We start from the raw sequence: 17,629 nt of genomic DNA on the forward strand, positions 1-17,629 counted from the left end.
TGCTTTTATACCAATCCTCTTCAAAAGCATCGTCACACCAGTACTGTCATTACTTTGATTGGAAATAATACCGGTGCGCCCAATAATATACACTCTATTCTTACTGAGCAAGAGCCGATATACGTTTTCAAATTCACGCGAATACTAAGGATATATATTTCGCAATTCAATTTAAACCTCTTAGTGCATCGCGTGTTTTATATGATTTTCTAACACTACTGCCTCTTTCAATAGCAATTTCAAAAGAGATATATTGCAATCGATTTAAATATGTCTTTAATGAGGATATAAACTTTGTTTTTACGAATCCTCACGAAAATCGTGTAAGGCGCAAATGCAATCTCTTTTTTTTGTCGATGGCGAAACTTAAGAAATTCCCCTGTAAATCTTAAAACTGTATTTGTCTCTTAATAATACTTGAATACGTGAGTCATATATGTAAATAGTATACATATAGTAATTTGCGCATTTTTGATAATTTTTACATATCAACCTGTTTATCCGTCTGTTTCCTGCGAATAATAAATAAAGACCACAGTGTTAAACCTTTAGTAAACTTAGTATTAACGATAAATATAGTGTGTATTTTTTCATCATAGAATATAACTCATGTTTTTCATACACCCTATAGTAGATGCAACTTATTGTGTTGTCTATATTCCTTAGTGCTCACGAAATAAAATATGTTTCAACCAAAAAAAAATGTTTGTTAAATATATTAAATGACCAAAATATCCGTATGATCAATACGTTGAGTACAAACCATAAGGCAACGTATTTAACCAATACTGATAAAGCATGCTTTTCGAAAATCCATTTGATTATAACACGAAAACCTCACGCAGTATGTCAATGATAATTACATTTCTTATTAGATGATCTTACGCAAACCCCATATGGACATTCAGGTAAGCGCCCTATAGCGGATTCTTGGTTATTCTCGCGCAACTAGATTCACAATTCACTTATTTCACATGACTTGTATTGGTTTAACATAACCAAGGTGCAGTGTTACACGAGCTTAACACCAGTAGGTCACCATTTGAACATGGTGTCTCTTGTATCTCGATCTCTCCCTTGTTCCCGCAAACAAACACATATTATTGGGGCTTCTGATGAACCCATACACACGCGCGCATTAACACACACTGTCATGCAAAACACTGAAATAAGCAGGCAGAAGATGGAAATACTTTGTGTTAAATAATGTTAAAATAATTTTATCAAGTCATTAAAATGTGTTAATGATGTTGTGGTGTGGATTTCTAGACAGAACATTAAACATAAATTCACTATCCAATTGATAATTTCCTTATAATTTATCGGAAGAAAATACTTTAAACAACGCAACGCTATTTGAGGGGTATTGCAATTAATGCATTTTCTAAGAATAAAACATAATTTGAATGATTTTAATTGTTTCGATGTCAATCAAATGCTTAAATACATCGGGATTAGAATTCGAATATTATTTTCTTTAAGAGGTTTTTCGCTTGTTTAAGTATACTACATGTATATTATTCTTTCATTTAGATTTGTTTAGGTCACTTTGCCAGTGTGTAAGTGACGAATTGTATTTGGTCATTTTCACAATAAGGTTCATGAGACACACAACACAATGAAACCAAATAAATTTTATAATTGTTTTATAAATAATATTAAGTTATACATACAATTTAGTGACCAATAATAATATAAACTGCAACACAGCCATGCTCTTGGTCGTGTTGTTGATGGAGATTTCTTCGATGTAGCCTTTGAACGGGATAAATCAGCAACTAACGCCGCGATTACGTTTACGCTGACTTAATTTCCGTGTAGAAGGAACATGTGGAGATACAGGAAATATAAAGACGAAAAGATATACAGAAAGGTACAAATATGTGTCATCTCGATTGCGGCTTTTAAACAACCAATCTTGTACCGGCTGCCTGACATTAATCAGCAACTATCGTATTTCAATGCATCACATGTTCAACAAGCCATGGTAATTAAAAGTTCGCTTAGTCTCAACAACGAAGAATTATTTCACGTTTCTTGTAAAACTGGAAGTCGTGTTTTGTTGTTTTCTTCATTGGCCACATGATCATCTTGCGAGTTTTCATAAATCGTTATCAGCTCGGCAAGCGATGGTCGTCTGCCGCCACGAGAGAACTCTGACGTCAAATCCGGCATTACGTCATTTCGTCGTTTGACGTCATCGATACCTTTATCATCGGGGCGTGGACGGGGGTAATGAACGTTTGTGGCGGTTGCTTTGTCCAAAACATTAAGAGACGCGTTCTTAGTGGCAATAGCTTTGTCCAAACCGCTAGCTGACGCGTTCTTAATTTCCCGCGCAATCTCTATAGAGTTTATATCAGTAGAGCTACGCCTGTACTGAGAAGAAGTTCCGAGAATATCGATACCGCTATAGTCGTACTTCGAATTACGTCGACTTCTCACGTCATTAAGCACTACGGGCTGTTCGGTTTCAAGAGCCACCTCTGCAATTGATCCGCGTCTGTACGTGCTGGTTCGGCGAGAAGGGGGTGGTGTAGTAGAGCCTTCAATATACCTTAAATGGAAATTTCATTTTATACGAACCCAAAAATGTGTTCTTCATCAAACTTATATACTGTGATTTTTCATAAAACACTGTAACACAGCACTTGCGGAACAGTCATATTATATATAACACGCATTTTTATTTTGCGTTGCGGTCCAAATCGACTGAAAACTATCTAAGTGTCATGATGATAAAATAGTTTGTTCCTTTTAACATTATAATTATTGTTTTATTCTTTAAAGAATAGAACATGCAAAACAACAATCTACTGAAATACATTAAATCAATTTCATGAGAGAGAGAGGAATAAAAACTAATAAAAAACGTTTCAATAGTTGCTGCAAATTAAACTTGCAATTGCTTCAACACGTAACTATAAACACATACCTATTGAACTGCTGATAAGCCTTATCCATATCTCTGGTCGAGTCGGGCGTGTCTCTCGAAACCCCATGCGATCCGGGCGGATTCGACGACAGCTGCGGAAACGAGACTGTTTTCTGTGAATATGGCTGTTTTGTCGTCTGATCTTTGAGGTCGCTGTTTTCCTTGATGAGATCGGTAATCTGCGCATCCTTCCATTCTAACTTCTTCTTCATGTGTTCCACCTCTTCCCTGGAATGGAAAACATTAATTCAGTAATGTCGCAGATCATAATATCGAAACAATCTTAATAACAAAAAAAGTAATATAGTTTCCTCAGTAAAAGAGAACAAATATATATTTAACAAATGCTTAACTAAAACAATAGTTAAAACCAATATAAATTCTCTGTCACATGATTATTTAACGCCCGATTCAATAATGCGATAGGTTTCTAATTAGGGTATCACAAGTACACACGACTTTTCAATCAACACATTCAAAGATGTTTGAAGGTTGTATTTAAATATTCACAAGCGTTCACTTCTTATCAATTCCCAAATGCATACGAAGTAAATAACTCATGAGTGTTCAATCAGCCACTCGTCCAGAGTTACCCCTCTTTAAAATGGGTATGTAAGTGAATGATTTTTATATACGGTATTTTATGATAAGAATTTTGGGGTAAAATATTCTGATATTTACGTCTAACAGTAGGAGCGCTTATTTTGTCAAACTAACCTCAATTTTGAAAATCATAGTCCTCCTCATCTGATAAATTATTGTCATGATCTGTATCCAAAAAAGTAACCGTCGTATGTAGGTTTTGGAGTCGTCTATACTCATGTTGACTGCTGTTCAAGCAATTTCCATACATACCCTGTATATTATATATTTCAAGAAACCTAATTAGACTTTATGTACCTCAGCATGGCCATCTGATTCCTCAAGTATTTCAAATCTGTGTTAGGCTTTGTCGACATCTTCGCCGTGAACCTGTTGCCCCGGACCACCTCTAACAGCATCTCCAACTCCTTGCCCAGGGCCGTCTTCCCTTTCTCTTGCTTGTCTACATAGTGTTGCACAATCTCCAGCAAGGTCTGGTTCTTGCTCTTCGATGACGTCCTCAGTATGCTCAGTATCGCCTCTTTCTCGTTTGTGTTGCTCGACGTCGTCTCTATGTTGGTCCTCGCAACGAGCGTCAGCTTCCGCACATTCTTCTCTAACGCAGAGAGTTTCACGTTTTCTGGGTCTTCGTCCACGTGCACGTTGTCGGGCTCGAGGAAACGGCGTATTGCGACGTTAACGTTTCTGACGCGTTCGTTGAAATTGTCGAAACGTCCTGCAACATTAGATCAGATACATTGATGGTAATTATAAAAGTCAACAACATTTAAACTATGCATTCATGTATCAGAGCGTTCCATAACTTATCCATTTTGCTGAAAAACCGGTGGAAACGACACGTCTTAAAAGTAATTGTTCCGACCGTTCTTTACTAACTCGTGGTTACAAAATCAGCCTTGTTTGGAGGTAATGCTTAAAGGATTCCAAACATTTAATTACCAACGTAAATATTTATGTCACATTTTTTTTAAAGAAAACCACACGAAGTAAACACCAACTGTTTTCGAACATCAAACAAAACAATTTAGCAAAAAAATATCACAATATACCTTTCAAGTGCATGATGGAGTTGCTATTGGCGGCGTTGAAGCGTGACTGCGTGGCCAGATCTTCCTTGAAGTTCTTTTGCATAAGTCCCACCTCCTGTTGCATGCGACTCAGCTCCCCATCCCGCTTCTTGATTTCCTCCGTTAGCCGCGTCACATCGTCCTTCATCTGTAGCACCTAATGGAGTGGTGGGGACGATTACAGGGCGTGTAAATTTATACTGCGTAGTCTTAAATGGGTTATAGAATAGCACTTTTATTATAAAATAGTTTCTTTGGAACTTGCTAAGCTATCTGATATATTACTGTTCAATTACATAGTGCAACGTATTTTTATTACATGCATGATATATATTTACATTCAAAAGTACAGGTAACTTGAATAATTATTTGATTTTATGAAAGTTCATTTGCAACCCGTTTGGAGTGGTTGTGGCGTTAACTATGAGTGTTAATTATGGTTATTTACTGACAGTAAAGTTTTTTGTATACTTTATTTGGGACACATAACTGTATTGAGAGAACGATTGTATGACGAGGTAGTTATATCATTTTTTATTTAACTTATAAGAAATAAAAGGGTGCGTTGATTGCTATCGTTTTGTTATATTACATGGATTTCATTAGTGGACTTATGGGCGTAGTGGTACGCCGACAATCTAACCTTCGCATTTGTCCAAGCGAACTATTTTCTCGAAAGCCGATATTTCTCAATAAAACTAATAGATGTTTAGTGCAAAACAAGCCATAGAAACTAACAAATTATCATGTAAATTTGTTGGGTTTTTGCTAATTTAGTGACAGAAACGTTTTGCGTTGGAGCGTCTTGTAAAGTAGATTATAGGAAGTTTTATTTTGACCTGAAACGCATACGTCTAAATGTGAAGTAAGTGTTACCATACTACTACTTTTACATTGTTGAGAAAAACCGAAAAGAAGTCAATTTCATAAACGGTTAGCAAAATCTACATGACATGTGTGACTCGAATGGTTTACCTAAGTAAGTGTATTACTTCAGTAAGCTAATATAATCACTTCGTGAATGGGTAAATAAAAAAAAATATAACAAATAACCACAAAAATATTAATTTTAAATTAATTAACGCGTCATTAAAACCTTTTTCGACTTCGTCTCCAACTTCAGTTTGTAGTCTTTCTCTGCATCAAAAATGATTTTCCTGGATTCCATCAGATCGAGGCGTTCAGAGCTTGACGTCAACCAAGCGTTAGTGACGGCCTTTTCCTTGACCTACACCAGGGCAAAGAGGTGATGGCGCAAACACTTGTATGAACATGGGATAGAAGTACTAATCGAAACTAATTTAGTAGATACGAGAAACAGTTGGCATTTAGCATCCTGTGAAGACCGATTTAAAAAAGTTACCCACTTTTGTTGCCAATGCTGTTTCTAACTTGTACATGTACAATTCACTATTAGATGTTCATCAATAAGTGATTGGTTCGACCAATTATTTGTTTATATGTACCGTGCTCTGAAAAGGGGTTTTTATGCATGTGCGTAAAGTGTCGTTTCAAATTAGCCTGTTCAGTGCACACAATCTAATCAGTGACGACACTTTCCGCTTTTATTGTATTTTTCGTTTAAAGATAATCTCGTCTTAGCAAAAGTCCAGTTTGAGCGGAAAGTGTCTTTCCTGATTAGCCTGTGTGGACTGCACAGGATTACCTGGGACGGCACTTTACGCACATGAATTAAACCAACTTTTGACAGAGCCGGTCCATATCTAATGGTATACAATAGAAGGGTCGCATTACCCTATTAATGTTCCATAGACAGGAGATCTATGTCCGTAAATTTGTTAATCGTCTGCAGAATAGTTTTTATAAAACTTATTCTTTTGTATGTTGATATATATTTAGAGTTCAAACTGTTTCATTTAGGATCACGTTTATGTAATCAGATGTGTATTTTTGAAATCTATATCGTAAACGGTTACCTTGGTTTCGAGGAATTTCAGTATTTTCGCCTTGCAGTCATCGCTGACATGGTGGAAGACTTTGGGAAACTTCGAGAATAACTCGTCTCCTCTCCACAGCTTCGTTTCAAAATCTGGAAGAGAAAGACGTTTGACTGTAAATGTACAATGGTACAGTTTTAAAATAAGAGCCTATTTCGTTGCCAACAAATAGCTCATTGAAAATTGCACCTGTTTTTTAGTTTAGCATTTTAGACATACAAAAAAGTCACGCACAGATAGTGTTAAGGTCATGAAATAAAAATAATTGAATATACTCTGTTAAGTTCACCTATAAAATGAGAACAACTTATGGAAATATCATAGTATTTTAGCCGATACAGTGACATAATTTAGCAAAATAATAACGCTTCCCTACGAAAATTTCAAATACATGTTGTTTCAATAGTTTGTACAAAGTCCTGTTCCAAATTATATTTATTACATAAATTGAAGATTCAACTAAAGCGTTTTAAAACCTTCTCCATAGAGATGATCGGCAAGCAACTGGTGGCCCGAAAGATACAAAACATGGCGGAACTTCCGGTATGAGTCTCCACCACGGAGGCGTAGCACCTCTAGCAACTTCCGGTTTCTGGTGACTTGGCATTTATTTGACTGTAAATTTATCCAATTATTTCAAAGCTTTATTATAAACCTTTATTTAACAATGCGCTCATATATTTGATTTGTATTTGTTCGAAACTAATATCTTCTTTAATACAGGAGTGATTGTAGAAATGTATGTTATATACGTTGATTCATAATGATGAGAATGAATGAAAATCGAAACACGAAATTCATCACATGATAACGGACGATGTTTTTAATACCAAATATTTAACACCTATACGAAAAGTTACAAAAAAAACATAGTTATACCTGGATGTCATTCACCATAGTATCTGGGAGCACGTGCTCGGCACGGAGAAACCGGAAGAACTCCTTGCCCATGACAATATTGCCGACGAGCAAGCCGGAGTTCCGCTCCAGTATGCCTCGTTCCCTCTCCTCCATAGCTCTACACGTATCAAACCCGCTACACGTCCCAAAAGATGATTCGTTTAAGTCAAATAAGTTACCTCGTGCTACTAGATAGTACCATTAACGTTCAAGTCGATTGTGATAATTCGATACCTTTGATGCTACGTTCGGCGAAGTTCAACGTTCAAGCAGAATTCATATGGAGCTGGTATGTGACATTTCGATGTGAAATCACGAACTGGTGCCTCAAAGTGATACCTTAAAATCGAACTTACCGACTGGGCAAGTTAGTTCGAAGTTAATAAACGACATTGATGATGATGGGAGCAACTTTCACACCCAAATCGCGTCCTCATCCCGCATTAGATTTTAAGGTCCTTTGCTTGACTTATCGAGTTCACATCTAACACTATAATTTCACGTGATGGATTATCATCGTATTAATAACAACAATATGTTAAACGTCCCTTTCGTATCAATAGAAATGTCATCGTTATTTCCACAACGTTATATAGACCATGTTAAACATACTTTTTCCTTTTCTATTATTCATATCACTGCATTGTCGAGAGTTATTACTACGTACTTATCGGTTTATTTATGTGACTATTTCTATGTTATTATAAAAACGACGTGTACTTCGTCAGTTCATTGGCTGGTTAACAAAGATAGCCTCCTGGATACTGCGTGGGTGCCTTAAAACAGGTTATTTGGTATTAAATAAAACAAAGACCAAACTCAATGAAAATTAATTGTGTATTAAAATAAATTACCACCTCTGAACCATTCAAATCGTATTATATGTTTCAATCGCGAGTTTGTTACTGTTTCTTGCTTTATTTCCGTCTTTCCTAATCCGGTAATCCTCAGACTATCCTCACCTCCAAACGTATCCTTGACGTCTTGAACTTTCCAAAATATGCGTTGATTTGACTATGCACTGAGTAGGGTCTAGAATCGTATATCCTTTGTTAATAGTTAAACGCACCACAAACAAACACGGGTCTTTTATCGAACACGCACGGATTGATTTATCTAATTGACTTTCATATCGCTTTAAACGCACTTACTTTCCAGATTAGCGTTTTCATCAAAGTAAACAAACACTTGTGAGTACTTTTACAATTTCACCGTGTTTGTTTTATCAATCAATCTCGAGATTAAAATAGTTTACGATTTGAAACACGCACACACCTTTTGATTTTTAAGTGAAGTAGAGTTTTAATTTGTTTTCTCTCTAAATTCCACAACGCTTTGCAAAATGTTAAGACCCGTGTTAAATAAATAGATGAACAAGAAAAGTATTATAATATTTTATAACCCATTGTCAGATCTTAAGAATAACATTAAACGCGTTTGATAAGCGAATGCTAAATATTTAAGAAGATGTCAACTTCTTAAATTCCGCACTCCAAGAATACTAAAGATTGAAAACAAAAGACGTCTCCATTATATCAAACTGAACAACGAAGCTTATGCTAAGGATTCTAAATCAGACAGCGTCTATTTAACTATTAATTATTTTGAAATAGTCAGTTTATATACTTGAACTAGACTGTCTACTGAATGTATAAACACGCGCTTGCAATTCTTTTAAATGATTGAATGACAAAGAACTATTAATTATATCAGTTGTATTGAACTTATAGGAAGTTTCAATCGTTTATGGCATTGTGTTGATCGCACTGACATTGTCTTCTATCACTGGTTACAAAAACCAGCCGCGTTTATAGCAGTTGCCGCAAGCTTTACAGTTTTACTGGCAACCGTGCGAGAAACAACATTTGAACATGTCATAAGTTGTAGAACAATTATTTAAGAGGCACTATCACACAAATTAAAACAACAACAACATAATTTTGTTGTTGATACCATTAAGATTATTATAACTTCCTTCATTTGCTTTTTTAATATATAAGAAGATACTAGTAGAAAGGTTGCTGAGTCTGGCGGCACGTGATGTATTTGAAAATCAAATTTATGCGCACACAAGTTCCTAGTTTAAGTTTATTATTGTTTTTAATGAAGGTTATTCAAAGATGAATGACGAAAAGTTGAAAACGTGTAGTTTTATTTTATTTGGAAAACGTATTAAATGTGTTGTCTTTTACTGATGATCAACATGTCAGATCAAAAGGAAGAATACAATAAAATTGAACGTTGAGTTGCAACTCGGAATATTGTAATGCAAAATTACTTATCACATTTCATCATAAAAATGACACACGGATTTAGATGAAACGTTCTGTGTGATAAATCAGTATTTTATAGTCGAAATACGACGCATTTTATAGCATCTGCTGATTAACAGCTGGCAAAGGAAACACACGCATAATTCACAATTAATTGAAATTGTTCTTCTCCATTTTCTTATTTCACCAACATTGCCTATGACCGTATTATGGAACTTTGATTCTATTGAATCCCAAGGGTGATCAAAAGAGAAAAATCAAACCTGACTAAGAGATTTAGAGACGAGTTTCTTAAATGTAAGTGGGGCTAGCTATCGACGCCTTTGACGCCGAAAGTGCATTAGGCATTTCTATTGAAATGGGGATCATGCATTATATTTCGTTTCGCTAAACATTGGTGCATTTAAAACTATTTAATGTTACATACAATTAGGCTGTCATTAAAATCGTTATTTGTGGTTTCTCTATAGAGAGGCATGTCGAAAAGAGAAGTAAACACGAAGGATGGATACAAAATCTTTGTTAAATAAATCCCATGTCAATAAACCAGGTTCACATTGAAAAGATACCAATCAGCTTGGTGAAACATGTCCATTACGATACAAAGCAACAAATTAGCTGTGCTCTGTGAAAAGGGGGTTTAATGCATATGCGTAAAGTGTCGTCCCAGATTAGCCTGTGCAGTCCACACAGGCTTATCAGGGACGAAACTTTCTGCTTTTATGATATTTTCTGTTTAAGGAAATTATCTAGCAAGAATCCAGTTTGACGGAAGTGTTGTCCCCGAGTAGAGTGGGTGGACTGCAAAGGCTAATCTAGGACAATACTTTACGCACATGCATTAAACACCCTTTTCACAAAGTACGACTCATATCTATTTTAAAAAGTGAGAAAACGTCAATAATGCCTACACAAGGCAAGTTAAAATGTTTTTGTAGACAAAGGAAAAAACGCGTATTGTTGTTTTAAAACTAAAACTGAAATCCGTAAAGATGTATCATTAATGTGTCCAATGGGTCCTATACTTATGTACCGAACGAAAGGAGCGAAATACCACCGAGTGAAGTCCACTAAATAATATTGAAATGTTGCTTTAATAATTGACCCAGTATTTTATTGCGTATTGTAAACATCGGGATAAATTTTTATCGCGCAAATGATAGCTGCATTAACTGGAGTGTCTTCGTTTTATTGCCTCTCTTTTTATTGACGGACGGTTATGAAAGGCGTTGGTATGGGAACAGTGTCATATTGAACCATTGAACGAGTCAGCAACTTTTCCAGATCTCCGGAGAATGCAGACTACTCTATTTGTGTGTGAAAAAATCACATGTGTTTTGTCTGATTAGGATAGCATTTCTTCACAAATCACTATTGTATTATATTCAAGAATCACATTCAGTTAAAATACGAACTGTTTTCCAAACTAATGCACGGCGGTTTAATTAAATTATGTGAGAGTGAGAGCATGGAGATTGACTGTTTTCAGCAGTATTGTAGTGCTTATATATTTTTTATTTCTTCTTCAAAGTAATTAAATGCAAAACCATATCGGAAAAATACCGCGCAAAAACTGGCGTGCAGTATATTAAAATCTGTATGTTATCAAAACTCCACAACTATATTATACACTGAATTGTACCTAGCGGACACTTCTGCGACTGCATTCAGGGGGCATGACCAACGGGGTTTTCAGGGGTTTACACACGAGCTGGAAAGAATGTAAACACACCGTTAAGAAATTTATTTTTGCAAATATCTCAAGTTATTGAAATACATTTGCAAAAATCTTAAGTGCATAACTGGCAGTTTTTCTTTCAGTTTGTGCCGATATCTTAAGATTTAAGAATAAATCATTGAATACCTCTGAAATAGGTGCCAAAATTTCACGTTGCGTGGTGCATAACTGTATACATAAAAGCAGTTTAGATCGAATTTGTTGCCAAGAACACAGACTTATTAAGTAAAGTTATTCTGAAATAGTTAACATTGCCATAAGTAGCGTTAAAACTGTCTTTTATGCACTTGATAAAATTCCTAAGAAAAATTGTTTGAAAAAGTTATTTGAAATAAATCACCACTTACCGATGTGTTCACATCCATTAAAGTTTAATTGGGAACCCCACACAGTCACGTGATCACGCACCCTGGCACTAGATGCTTGTGATCGGCGGATCGCAGTGTGACAATTCATAGTGATACATGAATATGAAAAGGTGAAGCACACATTGATCTCACTTTGCTTTTTATTAATTTTAACACAGCGGGCTTGTTATGTAATTGCCATAATATACTGTGCCAAAATTTGAATAAGAAAACAAAATCAAACATGACTAAATATGACTAAATTTTAATAGATTTGATCTTTTCATAAAATTATCATGCTTTAATAACGAAGGTAAATGTTTATCCGTCATCGATGCTATTTTACTTTTTATGATCATAAATCGTGTAAAATGAGGTAATCAAACGTTTGTTTGGCAGAAGTGTCGTGCACTTTCTTTTTTTTAAGTACACCAGACTCAAAAAAACGGTCAGAAGTTCACTAGTCATGGAGGTGGCAAGGAAAGATGTCGTTAAAATGTTTGCACGCACAAGTATAGCACTTACATTGACCATTTGCTAATTTTATGGCATACATATAAGTGGTAAAACAACACGTGGTGTGATCGTACGAGACTTTTTGGTGTAGATATTCGCCATAAAAAACAACATTCTAACTTCAACAACAAAATCTGGTAAATATCGGGGTTTTTTATGCTTTGTTCGTGATCTACGGTTATCCATTTTCAACACGGTATAAATTAAATGAATAAACTTTCTGTGAGGAATAGCATTGCACTTCTTATTTTAGCATACTTTTTATATTTAGTTGATGAAGTACTTGATGTCTCATATGAATTGCTTATGTGAATTGTGTTTGAGTTTTAAAAACTAGAAATGCATTCTTCGTATAAGGTTAACAGGATTGTATCTTCATTCAGACTTGAAGTTGTAGGAAAAATATTACCGAGCCAACTGATTCAAGCTAATGTCAATATACGGCCTATAATAACTTTTGCTAAATAAGCGTATGTTCGGATCGCATGTTTTCTGTTGATTCTGGTTTAATGATGATTGCATTCGCATTAATGGGAATCAACGACTATGACATAAGAAATTGAATTTTAATAAGTTATTAAATATCGTCAAAGAGTTACAGCTTTAATATATTAGACAACAAAAGTGGAATTAATTGAAAAACTGCGAACGGTGAGGTATAGATAGGCACTTTGTTAGAAATGTATTTAGTAAAACTGCGAACGACCTATTTTTGACATATTTCGCACAAACCAAACTGTTTAGTACTTAAATATCAACAAATATGGTTGACTTGTGGTCACCGTGAAAAGGAAGGGCATTTATGTACAAGACTATTTTGCGAAAGGCGGGTGCACTAGGATTATCAAATCACCACATCAGAAGTATTCATTTAACAACGCCGATTGTCATTCGACATCTAAACAAAACACATTGTTTCCAGTTGATATCGTTTAAACGCAACATTCGATGATATAATTATCTAAAACAGTGCATGTAGGTGCTCAAACTTCCCGTCTCTCATCCGTGTTCTACTCTTTGTGTCCGTATTGACAAACCAACTACGGGAGACCATCAAGAAAAGATCTTTTTTTGACGATGCTGTTTCAGCATCGTCTAAGGTATGATACCATCAAAAATTCTTCACAATGGCGACCTATGTAAAAGACCGAGCCAATCCGATTGAGATAACTCAGTTTTTCTAATCGAAATACCTCGACTTCGTTGATTTTCATTGATAACATTCAACTAGGAGAGTTGTCGTTCGTGTTTCAACAATGGCCGCCCCCATGAGAGTCTCGTGTCAAAACTTTCCTACAGCATAAATTGGCTTGTTTCGCTATTTAGAAGTTGTCATTTATGATATATGAATTATTTATTCACTAAATCTTCGCTCATGACAACAATGGATGGAATTCGAAGGATATATTCGATGTGAATGAATCATTTTCTACAACAATGACTTCGCCCATGAGAGACTTGATAACACTCGTGTCAAAACTTTCTTACAGCTTAAATCGGCTTGTTTCGCTATTTAGTAATGCAACAATACATGGAATTCGAAGGATATATTCGATGTGAATGAAGTACTTTCTGGATCTCGACAGCTTGACAAGGCAAAACTAGCATACTGATCACACTGGTATTTTTAGTTATCAATTTAAGGCACATTTATAAATTTTGTTCGAGCATTTTGCGACTTATTGAATGGCTATGATACCCGATATCAACATGCCATATGGGATTTGCATATCACCAAGCTGTCATGAAATACAACATTGATTACAAAGTCTTTACTCAAATTACTGGTTTGTATGAATTCTTTTTTCTTTCTATTTAAGTAGTTGATAAAATCACGTGTTTCCGTGGTAACAATCGGGAAATGCATAAACGCATGTGTTTCTTTAAAAAAAATCATTATATATTTGTTAACGATAAAGATTAAGGTATAAAATATGTCTCCAAACATAAACTTGAGTAATTGGTATTCAGATGAAATGATCAAGGTTAACTTTATAATTTGCATATTTATGAATATTAATGAGACCGATTAAAAAACGATGTCAGTCCAACATTAAATCATTCAATAAACAAAATTGCAGTTTAACTAAAAATTGATTTTTGTTACGCATAATTATGTTACATCCCAAAATAATATCTTTAACAAGAGCTTTCAGAGGACAGCGCGCTCGATTATTCGAGTGCTTGACAGTATAACGTAAGCCATCATGGGGAAATTGTTCATATTCAATAATTTATTAGACGATCTTTCAAAAATAAAAAAACGGAAAAAAAAATAATTTTTTTTTTTTGGGGGGGGGGGGGTTGGGGTGAGAGGGGGTATAATGTGGGGTGTGGTCATTTATCAGACGATCTTTCAAAAATAAAAAAGGAAAGAAAAAAATTGGGGGGGGGTAGGGGGGAGTAGGGGGGTGAAAGGGGGGTATAATGTGGGGTGGGGTTATTTATTAGATGATGTTAAAAAAAATTGGGGGGGGGGGAGGTTGGGGGGTAGGGGGGATGAGAGGGAGTATAATGTGGGGTGTGGTAATTTATTAGATGATGTTTAAAAAAATAATATACATGCTGTGTACCTATAATAATTAGTGCAAAAATAAGTGACATTCTCAGTGTATGATAATAAGTTTGAAAACATCATAATCGATCCGTTAATACTTACAGATACTGTCAAAAAACGAAATATAATACAGTATTGAAACAGAACCTAATTGCACTTAATCAATCAATAAATAAATAAATTAATTAATTAATTGCACTTGCACAAAGTGTTATAACAGCACACACTTAACCGATGCAAAGTTTTGTATCACTTATACAGTTACATGAAACATATTATTCCTGCATTGTGTCCTCAGATAGTTCATCTGAAGATAAACATAAGCTGATTTCAGATCAAGATTATGATCAGCAGCTGCGAAATATGGAAGCATTTCTTTCATTGTCTTCAGATGAAGGTCCCAATCGCCCGTTCTCTTAGCTTTAATGAAGGCTTTCAAAATGTCTATCATGTTCATATACTGAATCCAAAGTTTTGCTGTTCGGTAACATTCAAGAGTAGATTTTAACTCTGTACGTCTTCTTAGTACTTCATTCAATGCTCCATTTTCATTAACTAATGGCAATTCCACATCCTTGGAATGTACACCGTCAAACAATGCCTTCAATTCTTCCACAATTTTTAGCTCGTCTCTGTCTTTTGATGAAATTTCGGTTGAAACAATGTCTTCCGGTTGAAACACAGCTGGCAGTATTTTTTTTCCATACTAGGCGTATTGAGTGCATCATCAACCAGAATGTGTGATCTGACTGCCCTGGAAACTGAAAATAATGCAAGTTTTATTAGATATTCATAATAATTTCCAATATAATTGAGTGACTGAGCAATGGGGATGAATGAATATATCGGATGGAACGAATACTTGACTATACTTGAATTATGATTTATTTTTCAATATTTTATGCACTTAAGTTTAGCCTTAATGCGTATTTATAAGCATTTATAGAGAGTGTCCCTCCCCAAAATCAAGGAATTATTACTTGTTATTCATTTGTGTAATGGTATACAATAATTTTGTGGTAGAATATTTGAGAAAAACATTAGAAACGAAACTTGTCAGTGATGAAATTTTCCATATGGTTACGGAAATTACCGATCGTCGGTTTCCGAAAAACAATACGTCGCGGTTTCCAAAAATATGATGGTTGTGCCCAAAGATTTTGGTGTTAATGAACATTACTGGTTTATATTTTAATAATTTCGATTCTCATTTGATTAATAGGTGAATTCAAGGCTGATAAACTTGAAATAAGCAAGCTATTTTTTCGTGGTGCATATGTCTGTCGCACTCTGGATCAGCAGACGATTTATCTCCTATCTTACGGAGGAATCCGAGATAGCCGATGTATCACGATTGATGTCTGTCGATAAATCTGTACAATCGGTAATTTCCGTAACCACTCGTTAAATTGTAGCAGACACAAGTTTAAATAAAAATTCTTGTTTTACACAAATATTCTACCTCTTTCTTGCTAAAAACAAATACATGAATGATTTTAAAGTAATGTTGCATCGTTTTCAGCCAGGAACACTGTCTATGACCGCGAAAAAAAACATAACAAACTTTTTGGTTCACGATATTTACCGTCTAAATAGCTTACATGCGGCATGGCATTGCATGTTCCGCAAGTTAAATATCTCGACTTATTCATTGGATGATTTCTGACTATTTCACCCAATCAGAAAATCGCTTTCAAACGTAATCTAGACCCATGTTAAGGTTCATGTAGAGGCTTCATTTTGAAAAATGTGGGACCCCAAGCATTGAACTCAAATTTGACTAAAGGAAGAGTGCCACATTGAAAATGTATACATATATGCTTAAAGGATGTTTTCCTTCAAACTGCTACCAATTTTGTACATCAACGTATCATACCATCCACAAAATCAATCAAAATACAAAGCGATTTTAACACTAAAATATACATTATTTTCAAAAATCTGAATCATGTTAATTCCACGTATTTCGGCGGAAAATTATATAACTAGTGAATAATATCAACATTGACGAGGGCAAGTTACGCTTAAACAGTAAAAAAAGTTTACATATCTAGAAATATCAAAACTCGAACACATGTCATTTCATCACCATGGGGGCAGCCATTTGTAAATTCATAACATAGAAAGAAACATGCTAAAAACTAACTCATCGCCTAATTGACATTCCAAACGGTTGACGATGACAAATGCATTGGATTGTAATCTTTCCGTTGATGTTTGCAAACTGCACGATCAGACCCCATAAACACTCAAAAGAATAACTATGTAAGAAGCATTTCACCAATGTTTACAATTGTTGTCGAATCACCATACTTATATTATTGCGCATAAAATAGTACGCTTACAGACTGACAGAAAGATCGATAAGTAACTCCGTTAAATTCATCACGGTATACTATTCTATTGATAATATATAATAACACATCGCTTTAACAATCTAAAAGGAGAAATAATTCTTTTAAACAAAGTTTTTAATAACGAAAGTGAAAACAACGGAAGTTAGATGGATATTCTGTGAGATGCACTTCGGCTCCAGAAAAACAATACAAATAAACTAAAAAAGACGTGTGGGGGACAATTTTCAGCTGGAAAATATTTGAAATAGGGTAAGTGATGATATCTCTACGTGGTCATTTCTGTTATTGAGTGCGATCTCTTGCTGATTAATGTTAATAGTTGTTTTACTAGTTGCGAACCAACTGTCAAAATATGTTTGTGTTTTCTCAGGTATGTGT

At 35.0% G+C, this 17,629-nt stretch overlaps 2 protein-coding genes across 2 annotated transcripts in view; both read right to left on the reverse strand.

Moving 5' to 3' along the window:
* Positions 1–8,733, reverse strand: part of LOC127861608 (uncharacterized) — a 92,710-nt gene extending 83,977 nt beyond the window's left edge. The window contains exon 1 of the mRNA XM_052400251.1: positions 8,426–8,733. The gene's annotated coding sequence lies outside the window, so the exon portion shown is untranslated. The remainder of the gene's footprint in view (positions 1–8,425) is intronic.
* LOC127861607 (uncharacterized) lies at positions 1,630–8,030 on the reverse strand. Its single transcript, XM_052400250.1, has 8 exons — positions 7,443–8,030; positions 7,040–7,178; positions 6,543–6,655; positions 5,702–5,833; positions 4,588–4,762; positions 3,836–4,253; positions 2,936–3,163; positions 1,630–2,557 (listed from the first exon to the last, which is right to left on the reverse strand). Exons 1-8 carry the CDS (start codon positions 7,575–7,577, stop codon positions 2,029–2,031), a joined length of 1,869 nt encoding a protein of 622 aa, XP_052256210.1. The 5' UTR covers positions 7,578–8,030; the 3' UTR covers positions 1,630–2,028.
* Positions 8,734–17,629: the final 8,896 nt, after the last annotated feature.

The sequence above is a fragment of the Dreissena polymorpha genome, chromosome 16, assembly GCF_020536995.1.
Source record: "Dreissena polymorpha isolate Duluth1 chromosome 16, UMN_Dpol_1.0, whole genome shotgun sequence".
Lineage (NCBI taxonomy): Eukaryota > Metazoa > Mollusca > Bivalvia > Myida > Dreissenidae > Dreissena > Dreissena polymorpha.